Source organism: Anser anser (genome assembly GCF_964211835.1).
Source record: "Anser anser genome assembly, chromosome: 15".
In the NCBI taxonomy this organism is placed as follows: Eukaryota; Metazoa; Chordata; class Aves; order Anseriformes; family Anatidae; genus Anser; species Anser anser.
Genome location: NC_139736.1, coordinates 17,183,764 through 17,206,514, shown reverse-complemented (window position 1 = coordinate 17,206,514; position 22,751 = coordinate 17,183,764). Strand labels below are relative to the sequence as shown.

The 22,751-nt window shown below is 42.0% G+C and overlaps 3 protein-coding genes across 5 annotated transcripts in view; 2 read left to right on the top strand and 1 right to left on the bottom strand.

Annotated features, from left to right (window-relative positions):
* Positions 1–244: 244 nt before the first annotated feature.
* Positions 245–10,021, top strand: TVP23A (trans-golgi network vesicle protein 23 homolog A). 2 transcript variants are annotated; one of them, XM_083799893.1, is made up of 6 exons: positions 245–677; positions 3,501–3,537; positions 4,524–4,613; positions 7,588–7,713; positions 9,363–9,492; positions 9,926–10,021. In XM_083799893.1, the coding sequence occupies exons 1-6, from the start codon at positions 523–525 to the stop codon at positions 9,982–9,984; spliced, it is 597 nt and encodes a 198-aa protein (XP_083656019.1). In that variant the 5' UTR covers positions 245–522; the 3' UTR covers positions 9,985–10,021. The 2 variants fall into 2 exon arrangements, with proteins under 2 accessions (XP_083656019.1, XP_083656018.1); XM_083799892.1 differs by having other exon boundaries at positions 3,501–3,645.
* Positions 10,022–11,101: 1,080 nt separating this feature from the next.
* On the bottom strand, positions 11,102–17,882 carry NUBP1 (NUBP iron-sulfur cluster assembly factor 1, cytosolic). Its single transcript, XM_083799881.1, is given in 12 exon segments — positions 11,102–11,266; positions 11,840–11,923; positions 12,646–12,748; positions 12,865–12,975; positions 14,189–14,343; positions 15,249–15,339; positions 16,104–16,136; positions 16,654–16,722; positions 16,908–17,044; positions 17,205–17,306; positions 17,383–17,422; positions 17,424–17,882. Coding segments are annotated over 12 exon segments (1,293 nt in total). The 5' UTR covers positions 17,742–17,882; the 3' UTR covers positions 11,102–11,216.
* Positions 17,813–22,751, top strand: part of TEKT5 (tektin 5) — a 34,400-nt gene continuing 29,461 nt past the window's right edge. The window contains exons 1-3 of one of the 2 annotated variants that reach the window (XM_083799842.1): positions 17,813–17,950; positions 18,066–18,169; positions 21,932–22,661. In XM_083799842.1, the coding sequence (XP_083655968.1) occupies positions 22,101–22,661 (561 nt within the window). In that variant the 5' untranslated portion in view covers positions 17,813–17,950; positions 18,066–18,169; positions 21,932–22,100. Of the gene's footprint in view, positions 17,951–18,065; positions 22,662–22,751 lie in introns of both variants that reach the window. The other variant, XM_083799841.1, reaches the window with a different exon arrangement.

Below are 22,751 nucleotides of genomic sequence, written 5' to 3'. Positions count from 1 at the left end.
TTCGGTTAGATATTTCAGAGAAGCCTACTACGCTGTCATTTGCAGGCTTACGTAACGCTAGTGAGATCTACAAATGACTGATGTATCAGCTCTTCCTTGATCCTTCACTTCACACTTTCCTGCCCGAGTTGTTTCCTTGATGCCTCACTTCACCGTGCTACTTCCCCCAGTCATCGACCTTCCCGAAGGCTTCCCGCTGCCGCTATCGCTGTCTCCTTCCACTTGTCCTTTACCGCTGCGCCATCCACCTGCAATTCAAAGCACATCCCGCAGTTCTTCCCTAACCTTTTACCAAAGGCCGAGCCCCCCCGTTACGCTGGCGGTGCCCGCAGCACCCTCATCTCCCAGGCCCACCTCCCCGGCGGCGCGGCCAGGCCGCTGCCCGGGGAAGGGGCGGCAGCCCCGGGCCCCTCCAGGGGTGTCCGTGCGGGGCTGCGGGCAGTTCCCCCGGCTCCAGCCCAACCCCTGGGCCCCGAACAGGCCGCGGCCGGGTCCTTTTCCTTGAACCCCCCCGCCCGGAGGATGAAGCAGGCGGGGGCTGCGCGGCCCGGCCTCCCCTCGCCGCTGCCGGGCGCGCTGTGGGGGTCCCCGCCACAGGCGCTGGGGGACGACACCGAGGACGTGTCGCTGGACTTGGGCGGCGAGGAGGAGCTGGCGCTGCGGAAAGCCCAAATCAGGTAACGGCGGGGGACCGGAGCGGCCCCTTCCCGGGGCGGGGGGGGGGGGGGGGGCGCGTGAGGCAGCACCCGAGCGCCGGGCGGGGAGGCCCGAGGCCTGAGGGGGCCGCCCCGGCCCATGGCAGCCGCCTTCTGCTCGGGGCCGGGCAGCCGCCGCGCTGCGGGGCGGCAGGAGGGCTCCCTCGTCCCCGGCAGTGAGCTCTGGGACTGCGCTGTGCGCCCCGCTGAGCGGGAGCGGTTGTTTTGGGTGGAAGCAGCAGCTCTTCCCACCAAGGGATGGTGATGCCTGGAATATGACATGTGTGTAGCTCTTACCTGGGAAAGCCACAGAGACCCAACACCCTCGGGGTGAGCTGCCTGCAGCTGGGGACCCCACTTTTGTCCCATACGGAGCTACAGAAGGATGTCCCCCCAAAGGCTGTTGAGAAGACAGGTGCGTGCCACAGGCATATCATAGAATGGCTCGGGTTGGAAGGGACCTTACGGATCACCTAACTCAAACCCCCTGCCATGGACAGGGATGCTACCCACTAGATCAGGTTGGCCAAGGCCCCATCCAGCCTGGCCTTGAACACCTTCAGGGATGGGGCACCCACAACTTCCCTGGGCAACCTGTTCCAGTGCCTCACTGCCCTTACAGTGAAGAATCTCCTAATGTCTAGTCTAAACCTATCCTTTTTTAGTTTAAGACCAATATATGTCACACGTACACATCACTACTGCACATGATCAGCTGAAATTTCTATTACTCCCTCCTTCTACCTTACCCCAGATCACTGCGGTCCATTACACCATTAATATTCTTGCATGCATAAACAAAGTAAAATAAGAGCTGTTAAGACTGGACATCTGAGGTACACAACCAACTGTGCAGCTTCACAGTACAATCACTCAGTTTTACTAGTGTCTGCTGAAGCCTTTCAGCCCTTCCACTGCGTTGGACTTCGCAGCAGGGCACCTGCTTGATGAACCAGCCACAGTTAACATGGCCAGAACTGCTTTGTTTTCAGTGCATTAGCGGCAGCCCACGGTTTAGATGCAGGTTTGTGTTTTGATTTGTGTTGTGGTGCAGACTTGGAGCACATGAACGAATGAGACTAAACTGGAAAATACAACTCCAGGGCATCTTGCGCACACCAGCCACAGGGTCAGTCAGTGGGACCAGCCTAGAGCCTGCATGAAGTGAAACTGCACTGAAGCATTTGTCTGAGTTCCTGAGGTCCACAGCACTGGTTCCTTGGCTGTTGAGATATGTTCTACAGGCTCAGTAAAGCATTTAGGGTTGTAATAACTGCAGGCCTCTTGCTCACAGACTTTCTCAGTAAACAGTCTTCAAAGTCTGACATCAGAACAGATTCATTCTGTAATTCATCAGTATTCAACAGTAACTCATCATCTGACTTCCAAAATAAAGCACTGTGACTTCTCCAAATAGCTTTTATTGCTAAAACATACCATTCATGCAACTCTTGTGTCCTGTTTGAGATAGCAAGGTCGTGTCTGGGTTTGAGAGTTCACAGGACTCCCTCCGCTCCCCCCACCCACCCATCTGCTTGGGTCAAATAAAGCTCCTTTCACTTCAAATGTCACATGTTTAGTTTTTAAGTCAGAAGTAGTTTTTGGAAAGTTTGAGGTTAGTGTGGGCATGATCGGGAAGGAGTAAATGTAAACTTCAGCTGCGTGTCGTTCTTGCTTGCCCAGGCAAGCACGTTTACTACTACGAGCACAACGTTTCCATTATAGGCTAGCTAATTTCTAGAACAGGCACACAGGAATAACATTCCAATAAAGATATAAACATTAATTCTAATTTAAATGTAATTATATTTCAATTTTATGAAGAATTATAATTATTGTATATATGCAGCATTTTTAATTTTTATTTAATTTAATTTTTAATGTAATAAATAGAATTGTTAAAATTAATTGTGGCTTGGGCCATACTATTAATTGTTTAAAGATGTAGAGGGGCATCACTGATGGAAAAGTTATTTGGAAAACATTTTATTAATTCCAGTTTTAAAGGAAGAAGTTACTTAAATGGAATGTCCATTTAATTAATCTGGTTAATTGTCATTTTAAACTAATTTACAGGAACAACTGTACAGTACAAGCTTTTGTACCTGGCATGTTACAATTTACTGCATTTATTGCAGCTTTCCTCAAAACCTGTGTCTTACTGTACAGGCCAAAATTCAGTTCTGTATAGTTCTTGTTCCAAAGTTTCCCTTTATTTCATAATAGACAGAATTGTTTGATAAGGAAAGCACAAATATCTAACAAAGTTAATGGACATTCATTCAAAAGAACTATAAACTTCCTTAATTGTACTTCCTCTGTGAAAGGACACGTTCTCAGTCACTGCATACTAAGATTCATTTTGTCTTATGCTATATCTTTTGTTTTGATTTTTTTTTAAACTTCAGAGTTCCCATTCCTGTTTTCAAAATACTTCTGAAAGGCATGAGATCTGTCTCAATTCTACACTGGTTGATTTCATGAAATACGGAGTTCGGAGTGCAGTGGTGAATGCAACCACTAGATTCCTTCATGCACTACCAAAGAAATGGATGAAAGAATGCAGATTTTGTGCCATCTTGGAGGAAGTTTTATCATGAACAACACATCTTTTAGCTGTTGATTGGAGATTAGTTATTGGAAGAATTATCACTTTGGTAATACATCAACATATGAAATAACAGCAGATACAAATGGAGATACCGTTACAGACTAGAACTAGCTGTGTTATACTGCATTGTTAGCAAGTATAAAACTTCCCTTCTTGTCCCATAACTTCCTAAGTGCTCTCTGTTGTTTTTCCAGGCACCCACTGGCCACCTTTTTCCACCTGTTTTTCCGAGTGAGTGCTATTATTACCTACTTGTTCTGTGACTGGTTCAGCAACAGCTTTGTTGCCTGTTTTGTCACTATTCTCCTCCTTCTATCCTTTGACTTCTGGTCAGTTAAGGTAAGATGACCCTGAACAGTAATTACCTTTGAAAGTATTATGTGCCATTAAATGAAAATGATAAGGAAGATGTGTACTGAAGAGTGACAAAAACACTGATCTGTAGATCTATTAAACATGTCTGACACATTTTATTGAAGACTTTTACGTATCTTTAGTCACTGATATAAGTTACACATGGTGAGCAAGTTGCCTTGCCATAGGCAGATTTGTCTGTATACTTTCCCTCTTAGAAAAAATAAATTAAAACTAGCTTTCAGTGATGGATGCCCAAGGGTGCCCAAAGCTGCAATTCTGTGCCTCGCTGCCAGCATGCAGGAGCTGCATGACGCTGCCGGGAGCCCAGCTGAAGCAGCAGTGCCCTCACCATGGGCAGGCAGCTTGGTCAGGCCAGCCTTGAATCCCCAGGGGTTCAAAACAGAATGATGCTTCTGCACTGAAGTGAAGCACTTATTTCTCGGGCATCCTGAAAAATTATAGTATTCATCCAGGCACAAAAATATTGTCTTAATTTGCTTGATTCCAAACTTGCTTATAATTAATCTTTCATTTTCCCTAAATGGTTTTGTTTGGTGTTCTCCTCTCTTACTAAGAATTTATCAGAGGCTTCTCCAAGATACTGACTTTGAAAGGGCACGTCGTATAATTTCTTACCTAAATCAATGTTACTGCGCTACTTATCACATGAGGAGAACAGGCCTCTGATTTTTATTAACTCATCCATCGTTAGTGACTGTTGTGCACAAGTTGACATAGCTTTTAGAACTAAATTTACTATTTGATAAAATTATTTTTTTTTAAAGACATTTGTCTTAATTTTAAATGTTGTCTGACAAGTAAATTGCGCACCTGGTTAATGCAAATAACTGTGTCACTAGAATGTGACAGGAAGACTCCTGGTTGGTTTACGTTGGTGGAACCAGATTGATGAAGACGGAAAAAGCCACTGGGTATTTGAAGCAAGAAGGGTAAGAATGATAACAAAAATAGGTTCGGGACAAACAAGAGTGCGTATGAAAGCTTGTAAAGCCCATACTAATTCCAATAAAGGAACAAAAAAGCAACTGTTACAAAAATGCTCAATATCTAGTTTCTTTAGAAGATAAAGCAAGTATTCAGCTGCAAGCACACCAGGTTGTCAGTTCCTGGAAATACTCAGCAGAGGTCTTGCAACTCATATCATACTCATCAGCAGAATAAATATTCATATCGTGGTTCTATATATGACATTTCTGGTAGTTCTATTTTAATTTCAAGTGAGAACACCTTGTAATAAACACATCTTCCCTTAGTTAATTACAAAAGGGAATTCTCTTCAGGGAAGAGCTAGGTTGAAAGCAAGGCTGAATAGTTCAAATTCAGTTTTTAAAAGTTTTTTTTTAAGTTTTATTCATGCTCAGGGAATATGCTGGGCTGTAGTACCTGTATCACAACGCATTCCAACACTGCTAGTGCTTGCCCAACACCCTGAGCAAAAAAAGACAAACAAAAACCCAACTACCAAGTGGCACTTGGCAGTGCCTCCAAGGTCAAGATTAAACAGTTTTCATGTTGGTTTCCTAACATTGTCCAAAATCCCATTGAGGCAAGAGGCTTGTAGAACAGCACTTGAAGTGCTGCTGACTGGGACATCCCTTTCTCACAGACCCAGCTGTGCACACACCCCAGGTGCAGAGCCCAGCATAAAACACTGAAGGTGCAGGTCTGGAGCCCAGCCGCAGCCCAGCAGGCAGCATGGCTGCACGCCAGTAAGAAGCTAAGTGATGCCAGCTTTCTGCCTGTAAGCCACGTGAAACTGGGAATACAGGAAGGTCTGCAGGAAAGCAGAGAAGCTAGAAGACCTTTAGAGTATCTTAGTTTTGTTGATCTGCGGCAGTAAGCAAGAACTTTCTTAGATCTTAAAAGCAAGGGTGTTCATGAGATGACCTCCTGACTGCAATATTACCGTAAAATGAGTAAGCATGTTCCCTAGTTCGCTTATTGCAGTTTGCTAATTCCAGCCTAAGAGTACAAAGTCAACTCACTCGTATGGGCTCAAGCCTTCCAAAACTTGTAGCAAATAGTTTGATAAACATGAAAATCATAGTATAGCATGTAATTAGAGTGGCCTGTACTTTGGTCATGGCTTGTCCGTAACTGCTTTATCATTTACAAGTCCCGGAATACACACAATCATCTTACTTTCCAGAGTCCCCACCTCCCTTCCCAGTCCTCTGGCAGCTTTTTGAAATCTCTTCCTCTAGGGAGTGGATTTGCTTAGAAATATTCCAAGTCACCAATAACAAGCAGCCAATTCCTGGTGCACTGCTACTGGGACAGAAGTTCCACCTAGAGTTATTTTTTTTTCTTTTTTAGGGGGCTGCAGCCTTTTGTAATCTTGCTCATCAAGTTAATTAGTTCTTTTAGGTGTGGAGTTCTTAGGTGCACTGAGATTTTTATTCCCCTGCATTAGTTCGTGCTAATACCCTACTGGGTAATTTGTCAGTTCTGGATACAGGTGATGAAGCTCTTTTACTGACTCAGAACATCTTTCTTTTTCTGTAATTCTGTGAAGGCACAGACCAACATTATTCTCTGGATCTCTCCAACATCACTGGTTTAGAGTGTATTTTGAAAAATTAGACACTTGCTAATTAATGCATCTTCCAGGATTTTCTTTGGCGCAACAGAGTAGCTTAACCACGTTTGCTGGATACCACCATCTGTCTAACATGGGATGGACGGATGAATCTTATTTTCAGAGGGAGAACTCTAGGTACTGAACTAAGAGTCTTTTCAGTTTTCAAACTCCACGGAGTTTTCCTTTCCTGCTGAGAAGCTCGTATTTCAGAAGGTAGCACTGGTGATGGTTGAGTGGCCTGATGTTTGGTGTGTGATTCTGAATTCTGTTCTCCCAGGAAGGATCAAAACCTTCTGAGCAAATCTTTGCTTAGTTTCTCTTAAGTGCTTGGAGCTAACAGTGATCCTTTTGAGTTGTACTGACTAGAAGAAATCCACAACCTTTTTTTATTTTTTTTTTCAGCCTGCCTTGAGGCTTTTGCTCTCCCTGAAGAACGCAAATAGAGCACCTTGAATGATGCCCCCTTCAGAGAGGTGCCAGCAGTTGCTGTGGTGCCCAACAGTAGTGTTAGGCATTTTGAAGCTACATGTCTTAATTTATCAAATATCAATGGACTTCATAAGCAAGACTGAACTATTAGTTTACATAACATAAAACTAAGCATCACACCAGGTTTAAATTAAGCTATGTGTGCTTTTATAAAATGTGTAGAAATGGACACTTTTATGAGAATTTAATTGTCTGAACTGGAACCAAATGATCAATCCTGTGCGGATCTTTAAAGTTTGCTTGTTAGCACTTGGTATAGATACTCATTGCCACATTAGATATTATAGTTTTTTTCTGATACTACACTGATTTTTTTCCCAATGCTTTTGACTTGTGATCATGGCACAAGTCACAAAACTACTCCTCAGACTGCAAAATACTCACACTGAAGTTCAGCTTGTAACACTGTCTTCTGTTTCACGCTTCTCTGAGCCCTTGGTAAAGTTTGAATCTAATACCAAATTTAACTTAGTCTTTCTGAAGTTTAAAAGTAATGGTTAGCATATAGAACTTTTGACTATAAAATATTATTAATCTGTAGCATTAGTGGCAACTACCTTTTACAAAAGGAATGGATTATCTCATTTAAGTGAGAACAGGAAAAGGAAAACAGTGCATTTTGAAAAGAAAATACTATCATGTACAGTAGGACAGCGGGCAGAAAATTTCGCATCAGTGACTTCTCTTCCTATTGAAACCACCCTGTCTGTATGCATGTAATAAATGAAATTTGGGTAAACAAGTAGATTTGTCCATTCCTCCTCCTCCACTGATTTGTTACTTATTATGGGTTTTGTCTTTGTGACTAAAAGTTTCAGTAATTTTCTTGCTAGGTGTCTACAATAGCTGCCTCAACTGAAGCTGAAGCTCGAATCTTTTGGCTTGGCCTCATTATCTGTCCAGTCATATGGATTGTATTTTTCTTCAGCACCTTGTTCTCCCTGAAGCTGAAATGGCTGGTAAGTCTGGCATTACTGAATGAGCTACAGCTGACAAGTAATGTTAATTGAGGGAAAACCCAGATCTGTAGTTTTGCAACAATCTGTACCAAAATCTCCAACATTACAGAAATCCCCCTAACAGCTTCAAGGAGTCAGAGTTTTCTGCAGGCAAGCCCTGCACTCCAGAATGGATCATTTTTAGCCTCACTTTTACTAGGTTATCAGCTGTCAACTACTTCATTTATCTCCAGTAAAGCATCTTAGGTAGTTGACAGAATTGCTGCCTCATTTTTAACTGTAGCATCTTACTTTTCTCCAACTTCTTTATTGCCGTCAAAGGAGACTAGTAGGAGAGAACAAAAAGTGAACCAAAAGTGCTGGCTTTCAGGTTTTCACATCTCCTCGGGACTTGAATGTCTCTTAAGCTCTTAAAAGTAAGGATTTTAGATTTCTGGTATCATTCCCTTTTGAAAGAACCAGTATCACAGCACTTAAAAATCTTGATAAATTGAGATATATAGTTTATAATTATTGTATTTATAAGTCATCTATTCTACAAAAAGCAAAGCATTACATTTTCCTAAATAGAAATTGTACCCCATATATTACATTATGCTGATGCTTTGTCTATGAAATCTTTGTTTTCCTCTGTAAACTTTTCAATTGTGCTTGCATAATCACCATAGAATACATTTCGTCAAGTTCTGAACTGTGCAAAGTACAATTTTATTATTAATTTTTAAAAGATATAAAGCGTCTTGCATACCTGCTGCTACAGAACAAATAATAGCCGAGATTACATTTTGTTAGTAAATGAAACAGGAAATTCAGATAACGGGTATGAATCTATTGCAAATCATTAACTGCTTTCTAATGCCCCAAATGGCATAACTATACAAACAATAGTTAAAATTAAACCAGCTGTCTTCCTTCACAGCTCCACCTTTAGTTTTGAAAAACAGATTGTTTGCTAAGCAAAGAGCTAGCTGGAGAAGGAACCTGAGCTAGCACAGAAGATGCAGGTTGTTCAGGTGCTTGTAAAACCATGTTACCCAAATGAAAATTTGACAGCTTCCAGGAAATTAAGAAAAACATTATTTTACCAGTTAATTAATTGGATTTTGCCTGCTGCTAAGCCTCTAGCATCATGAAAGGACCTACTCATTTACACTGCCTGCTAACGATGGATATTGATTCACATCTATTGATGCTATTTGTAAATCTGCAAGTTATAGGATCTTACTTGTGTGTCGTAAGGCATTTGGCAGCTAAATGTGTCTGCAGGCTTGCTGTGTGTTTGGATGTGAAGCTCTTAGATACGATCAGGTTTCAAAGATTAAATGATTACGCAATTGGTCAAATAGGTGCTTTTTTGGATAGGTGCTCTTCAGAAAGTAATGAAGTTTTTCAAAATGCAGAATGACCTGAGCCAGGAAAAAAAAAAAAGCTGCACAGTTTTGATAAAAAAGACATTTTGCAGAAAGGGACTACAGTGTTTAGTACGGTTGGATCTCTTTTAAGGTCTTTCATTATTTGAAGGGATATTCCTTTCTTACAGCCTGTATGTATAGAGTATACATACATATATGTGCATGCATATATATTCTATGCATAGTCTACATATATGGCAGTATATTTGTCCCAGCCAATCTTTTGTTTGTCCACAGGCTCTCGTGATAGCTGGGATCTCCCTTCAAACTGCTAATTTATATGGATACATCCACTGCAAATTAGGGGGACAAAAAAGCATCAGCAGAATAACTTCGAGGTTTTTTGTCACAGCAGATGTTCCCAAGAGTAAGTACCAAGCTGGACCATCAGCTATAAACCATGAGGTATCAAATGCCGACCTGCCTCACGCTGTTGGTTTTGGCTTTTCCTGGTATTAGTTCCTAGTGTAGCTTCTGACAGGGCTACCTTGATTCTCCAATAAGCAATTCTTGTGCACTCTCGCAGAGGGGCTGTACCCCATGGCAGTCTGCTCTGTATTCAGGAGCCTTGCTGAAGCTTCACAACTGAGCTGCTTGCAAGGCCCATGAAGAATTTCCTCTAAGTTAAACCTTCAGTATGATGCCTTCTGAGGTATTGTAATGCCTAGGTGTTACAATATGGATACATACAAATGGAAGAGCAGTCTTAAACCCTGAGGCTTCCACCAGCCTTTTCCCTGTTTATGATTCCTGCATACTGTGCTATGGTGACATCCGCCTTTCCTGTGTTCATTCTGTAGGACAGACAAGAATTTCAGACGACTGCATTGAAGAACATGGAAAGACAGGCACTAGATAGTCATTTAAGGAAATAATAAAAAGACAACCGGTAAAAATACTGATTTATGAAAGCTGTTTTTCATATTAAGTTACTGAAGTGAAGCTCTTCTAGAATTATACCTGCATGAAATAATGATTTTGTCATTTGTGTCTTCAGACAGAAAGGTTTATAGCCTTTGTTAAAGACTCTACTTATTTCAAAATAAGACTTTCACCAAAAGGCAGTTTGCACAGGCATGAGAACAGTGCTTGTGGTTTATACAGAACTTTTATGAGCAGACATGTCCTTGAGAAAAAAACTGTGAACTAACCTGAAACTATTGGGTTATCCTAACTGAGAATTAGAATATAGTCAAAAGACAACGATCACTTGTTTTTCAAACTACAGTTAATAAAACGAAATTACCTTTTCCTCTTGTACACTCTCATAACTCTCATAACTCTGTTCTCAGAGTTGATTCTGCAGTAAAAAGAGGAATTACAATCATAAAGGGCCACTTGGTTATTTAAGAAACCAAATTTAATTTTTTTTTTGTATTCAGGCTTAAGATCTAGTAGAAGAAAAAAATCTTGCAGCAAGTTCACAGTGTACTTGTGTGGAGCAGCCACAGTTAAGTAATTAAAATACATTTATTTTATTCAATACCTGTAATAAAATATTGTATTTATACTGTAATCATAGCTGCCTAAACTCTAGCAGGTTTTTATTTTAAAACTGATGCCAATAATAAAAAAAGACATCACTTCAACAATTCTACTCAAAATACAGATCTTTTATACGGAAAGGAAAAAGATACTTATGGGATGTTTTGCAGTAAGAAAGTGGGCGTTACAATTAATCCCAGTGCAGAGGGTAGGGCAAAGCCTACTACACATGCTTATTAGATTCTTCAGATACAACATCCCTACATCAGTGAAACGTATTTTATGTTCAACTGTGTGAATAAAATCTTGCATACAGATGTTTTCAAAAGTCAACTTCATATTCAGGTTACTAGTATGGTGACACTGGATTCAGATTACACCTTTGTAACATAGATGTACAGTTGTGTTTTTTTTAAACTATAGCAAGCTTTGAGATGCCTGTGAACTTCCAGAATCTTAAATGATGGAAATAAAAACCTAAGGCAAAGACATTAATTATAAGAATTTATTTGCAAAATACAAAAAGAATACATTCCTTCTATTAAATCAAGGCATAAGTTACTTTTCTATAATTACACATGAAATACATTTTTACTTCACTCATAATTAGATAATCTTTTCTTCTTGAGTATGTTGATCACAGTATTCCTGAATTCCTGGAGAGACAAGGGAGAAAGTAATATAAGTAACATCTCAGTTGCATATCAGGGATCAGCCTGTCTCCATTCAGTACAAATATCACAGGTTAGGCCTTAATCAGCACTAAAGGGCCTTAGGAATTTTCCCAACTGTTGGTATTTTAAAAACTGTATGTCGTCTGCTCTTAAGGTAGTTTTTGTATGGGTTTTTTTTTTGTGTAATTACAATCAGAGTGAAGGCAATAATTAGCCAGCTGTATCTTACTCAGTAAGCTCCTCTCAACAGGCCCGCTGAAGAACTGCTTGAGAGCAAGCATATACACCTTTTCTGAAAATTAATGACTTACACTAAACATTTAAACTGGTTATTAAATACAATTTAGTTATTGCTTTATAAGCCTATTATAACTGATGAACAAAAATAAGCATTGTACTTGTGTACGTTACTTTCAGAATTGCTATACATATGTACCGTGCTTGTTTTAATTGTATGTGGCAGAATAACATAATTTTGTTTAGCACTTTTACGCATTGCCAAAGGAAACGCTCAGAATGGAAAGGATTCACTTGAAGAGAGATTTCCAGACTTACTCTGAATGATGTTCCTGTAAGATGATGTAGCTGGAGACTCAGGTGCTTCAGACAAGAAAGACTGACCTTTGTCACAACTTTTTCCTTGAAGGACAGGGAAAAACATGAAAACATACCAAGAGAAAAATTAAAAAAGAACTTGTCTTATTTTAAACTTCATCCCACTAGAAGTTATACCCTTCCAATGAGCCACTTGATCTATTCCTTCTAAGTCATTGTGTCAGTAATATAATGGCTTAGCTTTACAAAGGAACACTATCAATAGAAAATTTCAGTCGTTATTTTGGAAGTACCGATCTGTTCCTTATGCCATTAAATCAAGCGTTAATTTCTAATAGGTGGTGAGTAAAGAACCAAGCCATCCCACAATCCACAAGAGAATCTGAGTCATGCCAGTAACAGTGGGTAAAGCACTAATTTTAGTGCGTAATATTTACAAGATGTTATTCTTGGTAGTAGTTACGAATTTATTAATTCTGCACTTTCACGTAATTACACTGAAGAGAAAGACACAGTGTACTTAGAATACAATTATACAGCTGAAAAGATACATGATATAATCTTTATCAAGATGAAATTTCAGGTTAAGTAAATTATCCTAGCACTTTTCTCTTTTTACACCATGCCGTGTCGCACTTCCAGTAATTTTTGATTCAAATAACCATTCTATCTGAAAGCAGCTATTTACCCAAGAGACAAAACGTTTAATGTTATAATTTACCAGTGTCTAAGTCAGGCTTTCCAGTAATAAATTCAGTACAAGATGAACAACTTGTTTTAAATGTAGTGCAACATGGTAACTTTACCTATTTGAGGATCTAGAGGCACTTTACCCAGGAGGGAAACATTTAAGTTCTGGCACATTTTCTCTGCACCTCCAGTAGTCGGGGGAAAGATCTGAGATTCATTCTAGGAAAGCATGAGTTAAAATACTGCAATTCAGAGAACACGGCATTTTTGGAGAAATGTTTTATATGCAAACAACATCAAGATAAAGAAGTGCTGTAAGATACAGCTAGCCTTACCTTACATTTTGGACATATAAAGCCACTCATATTTTCCACAACACCTATGATTGGCAGTTTCACTTTATGACAGAAGTTGATCTCCTTCCGAACATCCTGAAGTGATAATTCCTACAAATATTAGAAAACACTGCTACTTTGACTGTAATATTTTGATGCTGAAGCTACTAAGTTAATCCTTAGAGCTATGTTAAAGTTTATAATCAGTTATTACTGTCTCTTCATATTTTGAAGAACATAAACCTGTACTATGTAGTCCAGCAAAAAAAATCTCCGAATAACAGTAGAACAGGCTAAAACTGTTCTAGCCTACTGAACGTGGTTTTATTTTGGAAGCTGACTTTACTCTAGTGTAGATTCACCCATACATATATTTTATCTCATGTTCATCTTGAATTGCTAGTTCTTTAAAATGGAACTTTCTCACATGTTCAGTTTACAGAAAGATCCTTGGCATTGTCAACAGCAGAGAAAGACAAGAACCACTAGGCTTACACTTACTTTTTTCAAGTCACATTTTAAATAGCTTATCATCCCCTCAGAGTTTTTGCATATATGCCTGACCTCAATTAGCTCTCCTTTTTTCATTCTCCTTTCCTCAACGCCTATCTGGTATTGTCCTCAGCATTCCATTTCCTTTACATTTTATATTCTTTCAAGTGTTGTGAAAATACTTGGTGTTTTCTTCTAGTTTTATCTCCTGTTTCTTTTCCAAACCAGGGATTAAAACCTATGTTTGAATTTGATATCTTTTAAGTTTCAGCTCTCCATGGTCAGATTTTTCTTCTAAGAACACGCATCACAGAAATGTGCCTACTTTCCATTTGCAAATCAAGTTTTCCTTGAGATTGTAAGTCTGTGTGACTTTCCTCTACTCCCTCTGACTTATGCAAAGGCCTAGTACTGTGCAGTCTGGAGGCAGCACTTCGTGTGCTCTCAGACAGTGCACATCTTATCACTTAAATACTAAACTTCTTACTGACTTCTGAACATTCTGACTTCTGTACATTAAGCTATTGGTGAGTAAATTACAAATTCCCAGCTATGCCAACTCTAATCTTGAAGAAGAAAGTGAAATACTGCATTTCACTTCACGCTTCAGATCACAACAGCTTTTGACAGTGAACAGATACGTGGTTTAGTGGCTCATTCAGATGGATGCCTCAGTGGAGTACGGCGTCTAACTCATAAAGCAGCCACCTGTAGGCACAGGGTCAATCAATTCCCTCAGATTTTGTACCATCCTTTCTCTGAAGTTAAATACAGATTCTAAATCAAGGGACTGCCATGATGTTTCAATCAATGGAAATTTAAGTTCTGTTACCTGAGGGGTAGTGATTATAACAGCGCCATCTACATGTGATGCACCGAGATACTGCACAATAGACAAGTGTTCGTCTGACGTTCCTGGAGGTGTATCTATTATTAGGTAGTCAATTTCACCCCAGTCCACATCGCGAAGAAATTGCTTGATCAACCCTAAAAGAAAGGATTAGAATGTGCAATGAAAAAGAAGAAAAAAAAAAAAACACCCAACTTCGTATATTTCAAGGTTTAGAGTCTACTTCGAATGCTGGATTCTGCGTATTCAGATTCTTCTGACTACAGCCGATTTAAGTACAGAAATGCTTACTTTGCCAAAGCTTAAAAAAAATACGCCCATGCAAAAACTGACTCAAACTAATCTACTTAGTTAAAGGTTACTTAGTTACCTTCACGTATGACAAGAAAATAAAATGCTTGGAGCTGTACATTTGTCTTCAGAGTGATGCAGTTCTATGTATGTAGTGAACATCACAAAAAAAACACTTCTATACATTTCCAATTTTGAAATAATTCTTCTCAGTCAACGTATTTTGTAATTTATCACACCACAACTAAAGCATCTGACGCTGAGGAATCGTGGACCATTACAGCATTTATTATTAGTGAGGTTTGAGTAAATTTCAGCAAAGCATTCCATTTGTTTTCATTTGGTTTTACCTTCTTGTCAATCATTTTACAATTGTTTCAACAATTAGATAGATTCTGCTCCTATCATTCATTGTCTTGACAGGAAAAAGCAACTAGAAGTGGGACTTATAAAAATAATTTCTTTTGCAAAACTAAAATCTGTCTCTGTTACTACAGATTCATAATGAGCGCAGACCTTTTATGACCTACTTTTTTAAGCTGAACATATTCATTCGATGAAGTTAGAAGGTATTACAATTTACAAAACCATGAAACAACATTAGCCACTGGTGTAACTGAATTATTTACTGCTTTTTCTTTTGTTGTACCCTGCTATATTATGCTATTTATGCTATTAGACAAGTAAGTTCATCATCTGATATTCAGTCTTTTAACTACATAGATTATTGCTGAAAACGCTTTATACGTACCATTTTTTTTTGGTCCTCTCCAGATGACAGCATCATCAGGACTACCGAGCAAGAACCCCACTGACATGACACCTAAGTTTTCTTCAACATACTAAAATAGAAGAGAAACTTAGTAGAGAATACCGAACAGTAGAGAAAGAGCAGAGAAACCAACTCTAAACAGTCTTATAGAAAAAGCTGCTTGAGGGGGGAAAAAGACATTAAAAAACAAAGGCAGAGAACCTTGTTCTACCCTTTTAACAAACAGCTTTAAAGACTGCGTGGGTTTTTCTGCAACTCTCACCAACTACATTCATAGATTGACAAAAAACTAGTTTTACTAAGTTTTACAGTGTTTGATGGAAACCCTGGGAGCAGTGTAAGGATAAAAGCAGCTCTCCCTCTCAGCATCAAGCTGTCTTTTTAGCAGAACACACACTGAATGTGGTCTTTAGAAACTAACAAACCACCACACCTGGCACTTTCCCTGCGTTTTGTGAAGAGCAATGATTTTTTTTGGGGGTGTACAATACTTTCTGTCCATCGCTGAAAGGTTAGCATACTGTACAGCTGCATAACAGTCAAATACAAATATCAAGTAGCCAATATTTATTGCCAATAGCATAGCAGAAAAACCAATAAGCAACAGAAATACAGTAATAAAGCTATTTTAAAAATACAGTATTATTATGATTAACAAAAGAAATTTAACACTGATCTATATAGCGTATAGCCAGATTCTTTAGAATTTGTGTATGTAATTAAGAAAAGAATTAATAGAATAAGTATCCTCTGCTTCTCCCCATCCTTTCACTCCTTAGAACACAGTGCAAATCCACAGGGCAAACTCATTTTAAAACAGCTGCACCAACTTACCACTGGTGACCATCCAGATCCACTCTGATGAACCTGAAAATTGAAGTGATACATACAAAGCTACGTTAGAAAAAAATGTAGAAGTTACACAGAGGATGAACCTAAGTCAAAACTGGATAAACAGATATCCTGCCCATGGGAGCAATGCCACTTCTTTGGAACAATTGAATTAAACAGTGCAGAAAGGCCAGATCTCCATTAGTAAGTGAACTGCTTAATTCTTCTGCAGAAAATTCCCCTGTGATTTTATGTATTTATATGAAATATTCCAGGTTGGTAAAGAGCATCAGGCCTACATTACTGAAGTTAACTGCTCATGGATATGTGGTAGATATGGAGCAAAAGATGGTTTGCAGAACTGAAAAGCAGACAACTCTTTCACAAACTAAATCATGCCAAACTCACTCATCTCATTTCCCTGCCCACTGCCACATGTTTCCCAGTAAACATTAAGCCTTCAATCTATGTAAAACTGGAACGCGGATGAGAAAATGGGAATGCTTTTCAACCAGACGTTTGAGCTCTCCCTACAGAAGCAACACAAACATACCTGCTCGCCTTCCAGACCCATCATCTTCGGGATCGACGGCCCACAGATGTCTATGTCCAGCAGAGCAACCTGGAAAACAAAGCACCGCAGCCCGCTGGGAACAAGCTGGCACGGGGCCGCTTTCGAGGGCCGGGTCGGGGAGGGGAAACCTCTGCGCGGCGGGCCCGGCCAAAGCCCCGGGGAGCAGCGGCAGGGGCAGCCACAGCCCTTCCTGCAGCCCGGGACTCGGCCCTGGGGCGCCCGGCGCCACCCACCTGCTTGCTCTCGTCCGCCGCCAGCCCGTGGGCCAGGATGGCGCTGAAGGTGCTCTTGCCCACGCCGCCCTTGCCGGACAGCACCAGCACCACGTGCTTCACGCACCGCAGCCGCTCCCGCAGCGCCGCCGCCTCCGCTGCGGGGCGGCACGGCCGCGGTCAGCCACTACTAGCCCCGCCCTTCGCACGGTGAGCCCCGCCCTTCGCGCTGTGAGCCCCGCCCTTCGCGCTGTGAGCCCCAGCCCCGCCCCCGCCCCGCCCCCGCCCCCCCCCCCGCCCCCTCAGGGCCTCCCTCACCCGGGTCCGGGCCGGTGGCGCCGGCAGCGCACAGCTTCTGGTTGGGGCATCCCTGGCAGGCGGCGGCCCGGCCCGCCTGGGCGCTGCCGGTCCCCGGGCAGTCTGCAACGGACAAGGAGAGCTGGGGTGCGGGCACCGGCGGCGGTCACAGCCCCGGACCACGCGCTGCGTCCCTCACCCTCCGGCTGCGGCCCGCCCGCCGCGTCCGCCATGGCGCCCGCTGCGCGTCACATCCGCCGGGCGCCGCAGGGGCGGTGCTGAAGCGGGGCGCACGCGCGGGAGGGCGGAGCCGAGCCCCTCAGGGGAGGTGCGGGGCTGAGGGGACGAACCCCTGAGGGGCGGCCCGGCACAGGGGCGCTGCTGTCCGTGCTGGAGCCCGCGCTGGCCGCCCGAAAGGGCCCCAAACGGAGCTCGGCGCCCCGCTGCCACCCGCCTGGCGCCGGCCGTGCCCCGGAGGAGCCGCGCTCCGAAGGGGGAGGTGCTGCCACCGACACCGTGCAGCGGGGAGGGGGCGTTACGCGGCAATAAATGCGCCATGCTTTCCTCTCAGGTTATACAGCTCTGAGATTATCGCTTCAATAAAATAATGCCACTGCCGTGTTTCGTACCAGTTTTGAATATGTTTATTTCCGTTCCTTGCTGTTACACAATTCATTCCCATTAATTTAATGGGCGCACTCATTTGCAAGATTTTTCTACCTCGTTTTGGCCCATGAGCTTGTAGCAGTCAGATAACCGCTGTGTTTGTAAGTAAAGGTTACTAAATCCCCAAACCAAGGAAGCATGCACCTGTCTGTGGTGCAGTCTGGGCCTTGTTACCAGCACCTTATCATGACAGCTGCCCCTGTCTGCCTCCCCCAGGTGTTTCTCAGCATGGTCCAGCCACACATCAGGTCAAAACTGTAGTGCTGGAGTGCAGGCTTCAAGCAGTGGTGACTATTCCTTGTGCCGCTCGTCAACCCACGGTAAGCCAACACTTCACCTGCCTAAAAGTTGTGGAAACTGCAGCTGTAAAGCTGAGTCCCCTACGGATACCAGCAGAGAATCCCTAATAGGGTAATTTCACATTCAGCAAAAAACAATTCCTGCCCCCAAGGGCTTGCGATCTAAATAGAGATGAACATTAAACAACAGAACCGTTTTTAGTCTCACGAGAAGGAAAATGTTTCTTTGACAATCTTTTTACCTTCTCTTCATTTTTTTTCCGTTACCTATGTACACAGTTCTTGCAATGCTATTTTAACTAAAACAGTGCAGAGCCCCAGCCATTGTAGATGCAGCAGCAGCCATCTGAAAGTAGTAACATGAGTAAAATTTGTGGTTTTGCACAAGTTAAACCTTCTGAATAAGACTTGAAATAGTGCAACCAATTTGCTTGGAAAAAATGCAAGCAATACTGAGAGAGGGAGTTAAGAGAATCTTATCAAGTAGAGATAGAGCACTGACAGCATTAAACTAGGATGCTACTTAGTGTCTTTGCTAACTATGGTGCATTGTGCAAATTAACTAAAGCAAGAAGCCTTGGGCCCCTTACGAAGGTCAGTCTCTTAATAAGAGTGTGAGCCTATCTTAAGAAACTGGCAGAAACTGGTCCTGCGGGTGGACAAGAGCCAAGGAGCAACTGAGTCTGTGCAAAGACAAGAGGTCAACTAGCGGTGACGAGGAAGAGTCATCAACCTTCATCCCCATGACCCCCGACAACCACCACCAGGAGACACTGTGCAAATGCAGATGGGAGGAGTTTATTGAAATGACTCCTTGGAACTAATTTTAATATGAAGCAGGGACAGGTTATGAATATGTATATGTTAGCGTTTATGAAGATACATAATCCACAAAGTGATTATATGAAGGTGCTTTATTAGGCGCCGGAAGTTAGGGGCATGCCTGCCCAAATCTAACTTCGTCCTATTTGTTCACTCAGTTCTCTTTTATCTCCTAAAATATTACATGTGCATTAAGTTTCACAACACATCTATGCATATTAATTTCCTAGCTCTGCCTAGCCCCGCTTCGCATGCTAATTATCTTATCAGTCCTTCTGCGCTTGCATATTACTCTCTGGTGGTCGTCCGGGTGGTCGTCGGGATGAAGTAAGATGTCTTCATCAGAGTTGAACTTTTTAACCTTTTCTTCTTACGCATGCTCTCTGAGCCCTCGGTCTCAGTCCAAACCGCAAGGTTGGATTGATCCAGTTCCCAGGGTCCAAGAGGCCCCAGTTATCTAGATGTCTTGCAAACTGAGCATTCTTTTAGTCCTCCTTACTCCTCATCATGAATCGGTGCATTCTCCCATGCTATCCTTGCACATATATTTTTTATCTTCCAAGCGCAGCCCCGGAACAGTACATCGCAAATGTAACACATTAAGCAATATTGTATTATTTCATCTTCTATTACTAACATATAGGCGTATTGTGAAACTTCATGCATATGTAACTCTTTGCTGCAGATAACCATGGCAAGTTGCCGCGTCAGGTGCGCACGATTTTGGTGGGACTACCCCCCGTGCTGCCCAGCGCTGAATAAACATACCTACTTTACAATCTTATTGATTGTGGAGTCCGTTTTCCACAAGTCAATACGTACATGCCCTTTAAAGAAGTTTTCAGTTTTCCTCGTGGAAATGCATATAACAAATGTAAGCCTTGAAACAGTCTTATATTGTATGGTTACTTTCCTTAAAGTGTTGCTTGCTCCCGTGAAGAAGCCGACAATTTCCGGTTTAAACACCACTAATAGCAACCCAAACTTGAGGGAAAGGCAGGTCTGTGAAGTGGTTTTGCATGAACTGTGAGTAAATCAACACACTTTCTGCTCACAAAGCCTCCTTCCATTGTTTTGGTTGAAGGTCCTGTAAAAATTGACTTTTTCTGATCTGAACACAGTCTGGAGTCTCAAGTATTTGAATAAACTTGATTGTTTTAACATACAATAGTTAACATTTAAGGTGGTCTCACCTTAGAAAAATAGTATATAGATAAAAGCATCTGGTAATAGCTGGGAAGGTACCAGCAAACTGGACCTTTTGAGAGAAAAATACTGCAAAGTTACCTCTTTATGAACACTCTTCACTTCGACAACTGCAAATTTTTTGGTAGGAACATTCTGGGAAAAAATAAACAACAACCAAACACCATTCTAAATAACTGTCCACCTACAGATAATATAAACCATGAAAAAGGTTTTAAAGTACGTTTAAGTTAAGGTATTTGTGAAGTTTGGCCTCTGGTTCCAGTTATTACTGAATAGTCTGTTACACATTTTCCCTTTCATGGATACTTATTCAGGTAAATGCTCATCATAACTTGATATGTGCAGAACTTCTGTATTTACTGCTCTGTAATTATCTTCTGTGGGAAACTAATGACAAAAACGAGGAAATGGATCCAAGTGTTTAAGCAAATTCAAATGTCTGGACTGGGAGAAACTGGCCTTCCCTCTGAAAAAGTTGGCTTGGTTTAGACCACAGCTCAACAGAGTGCTTTAGGTCTGTGCTACCTTTCAAACATGTGGATTAGATTTACTGATGTCAGCAGGACTTTCCACATTTTAAAATGAGGAACATGTTCAAGTCTTTTTCTTTTGGGGTCAACAGACCATTCCCTGTTCTCAAGATTATAAAAAGCATTCCCCAGAAAAAGGAATTGCACTGGGCAACAGCTAGGCTTTAGAGAGTTTGAGTCAGGCTGAACTCAGTGCTGAACTCTGCCAGTGCTCTTGCAGTCTCTCATGCTCAGGATTAACTTCACCCTCCTGGGCAGCTGCTGAGAATTATTTCCATCCATTATTGCAAGAGGAAAGTTTTTTACATGTGAGCATTTGTGTATCAATCCTTTGCTGTTGAGGCACACTGATGCAGTGCCCAGCCAGGCTGTGAGGTTCTGCTGCCTGAATCTCACCTCCCTACAGTTAGCACTTACATTTGTATGTATTCTAAACTTCATGAGAAGATATATTTAACTTATAGTGACCATTTACTTGAAATTACCTCTACTGTTTTTTAGCTAAGGTGTAATGCAGTTCTAGCTTTCTGAGACAAGATATACTGCAATGTAATACATATAAATACATATATATATTATTTTCCCACATTCTAAAAAAAAATGTAGCAAGCCGATTCATAGTTATGTATCTGGAGAAGGAGAAATGGCAGCAACTGTTTTGCCTTTGACCTAGAAGAAAGCTGTGCTGATTGAAGGACTCTTAGGATAGTGAAATAGAGTGCCTAACTGCAAATCATTATTTATGTTCAAAATCCTTGGCACAGAAGATGGGTGATAATGCAGTCTTAGAGCACTGGATTTCTTTGCAAAACTGACCAGAAGCCTGAAAGGAAAAATTAGAAAAGTAATTTCTCTGACAAGTTACATAACATTTATAATTTGAGAAAAATCATGAGAAGAGGAAGGGCTCTCCAGCTTTTGTACTTACGGAAAATGAACACAGTTGAAGGGAAGAGCAAAGCCCAAGATATTTATATGTGCTTTTTGGTTGCAGATGGACCAAACCATCTGCAGACATCACTAGAAAGTCATGAGAGACAACACCCAGAGAATGTGTTTTGGTTCAGGCTTGTCCCTGCTGCCATGAGTGACGGATAGCTGCGAACCACTAGGAAGTAAAACTGAAATTTCATTTCACTGAGGCAAGCTCAGTGAAGGCAAGCCCAGAGGCCTATCTGGAGTGAGCCTTCAGCAAATCCCTCTTTGCCAAATATTCTTACAGGATGGCAGGAGAACACCGGGAGGTGTGAAGGCCCTTGGAACCCTGTGACACCACCGCTGTGTCACAAGGCGTCGGGTGGCCCGGAGAACAGCACCAGTTGGGGACAGCCCTGAGAAGCAGCCCACCATTTGGGGACAGCCTGAGGGCGGCTGCCTGAGCCCCGTGCAGGATGGAGTTTCTGGGGACCACACAGGTAGCCAGCTACTGCGGCATGAAGAAGAGCTGCCTGTTCCCGGACCCGGCCCCCACCAGCACCACCAAGGACACCTACCAGTCCTACTACCTACCGGGCTACCGCCACCTCAGCTCCTGGAGGCCCAGTCTGCTTCACAAAGTGATTTCGATCCCTCCCAGCTCTGATGAGCCATTTAATCCTGCTGGGCGGCCACCTACCGTTCTGCCCACATTACGGTCTGCCCTGCACTCCCGCTACAGCACTCGTGACTGGCACCATGCAAACATGGTTCAATTAAAAGGCTCCGAAGCCTCCAGGTACTGGGCTGGTAGGCTGAACACGGATTCAGTGCGACTGATGCAAGATAAGGACCAATTGACTTATGAGATGCAAGAAGACAGTAGAAGAAACCTGGGAGAGAGGATCTCCAACATTGATTTCTGGAGATCTGAGCTTGTCTATGAGCTAGAGTGTCTGCTGAGAGAGACCCAAGCCTTGGAAACCGCAAAGAAACGTCTCGAATGTGCTGTAGATGAAATGCAAGGACCTCTGAAGGTAGGTGTGACACAGCTACTTACTTCACGACTGTGTTGTGGAATGGGTAAAGAAAATAGCTTTCTCTTTGTTGAATACTGTTAGGACTTT

Bases quoted from the DNA above. Each gene is read 5' to 3' on its own strand.
- TVP23A (XM_083799892.1), top strand. From the start codon at position 523: ATGAAGCAGGCGGGGGCTGCGCGGCCCGGCCTCCCCTCGCCGCTGCCG. The intron at 678-3,500 runs GTAACGGCGGGG...TTGTTTTTCCAG, and splicing joins CTGCGGAAAGCCCAAATCAG to GCACCCACTGGCCACCTTTT. The intron at 7,714-9,362 runs GTAAGTCTGGCA...GTTTGTCCACAG, and splicing joins CCCTGAAGCTGAAATGGCTG to GCTCTCGTGATAGCTGGGAT.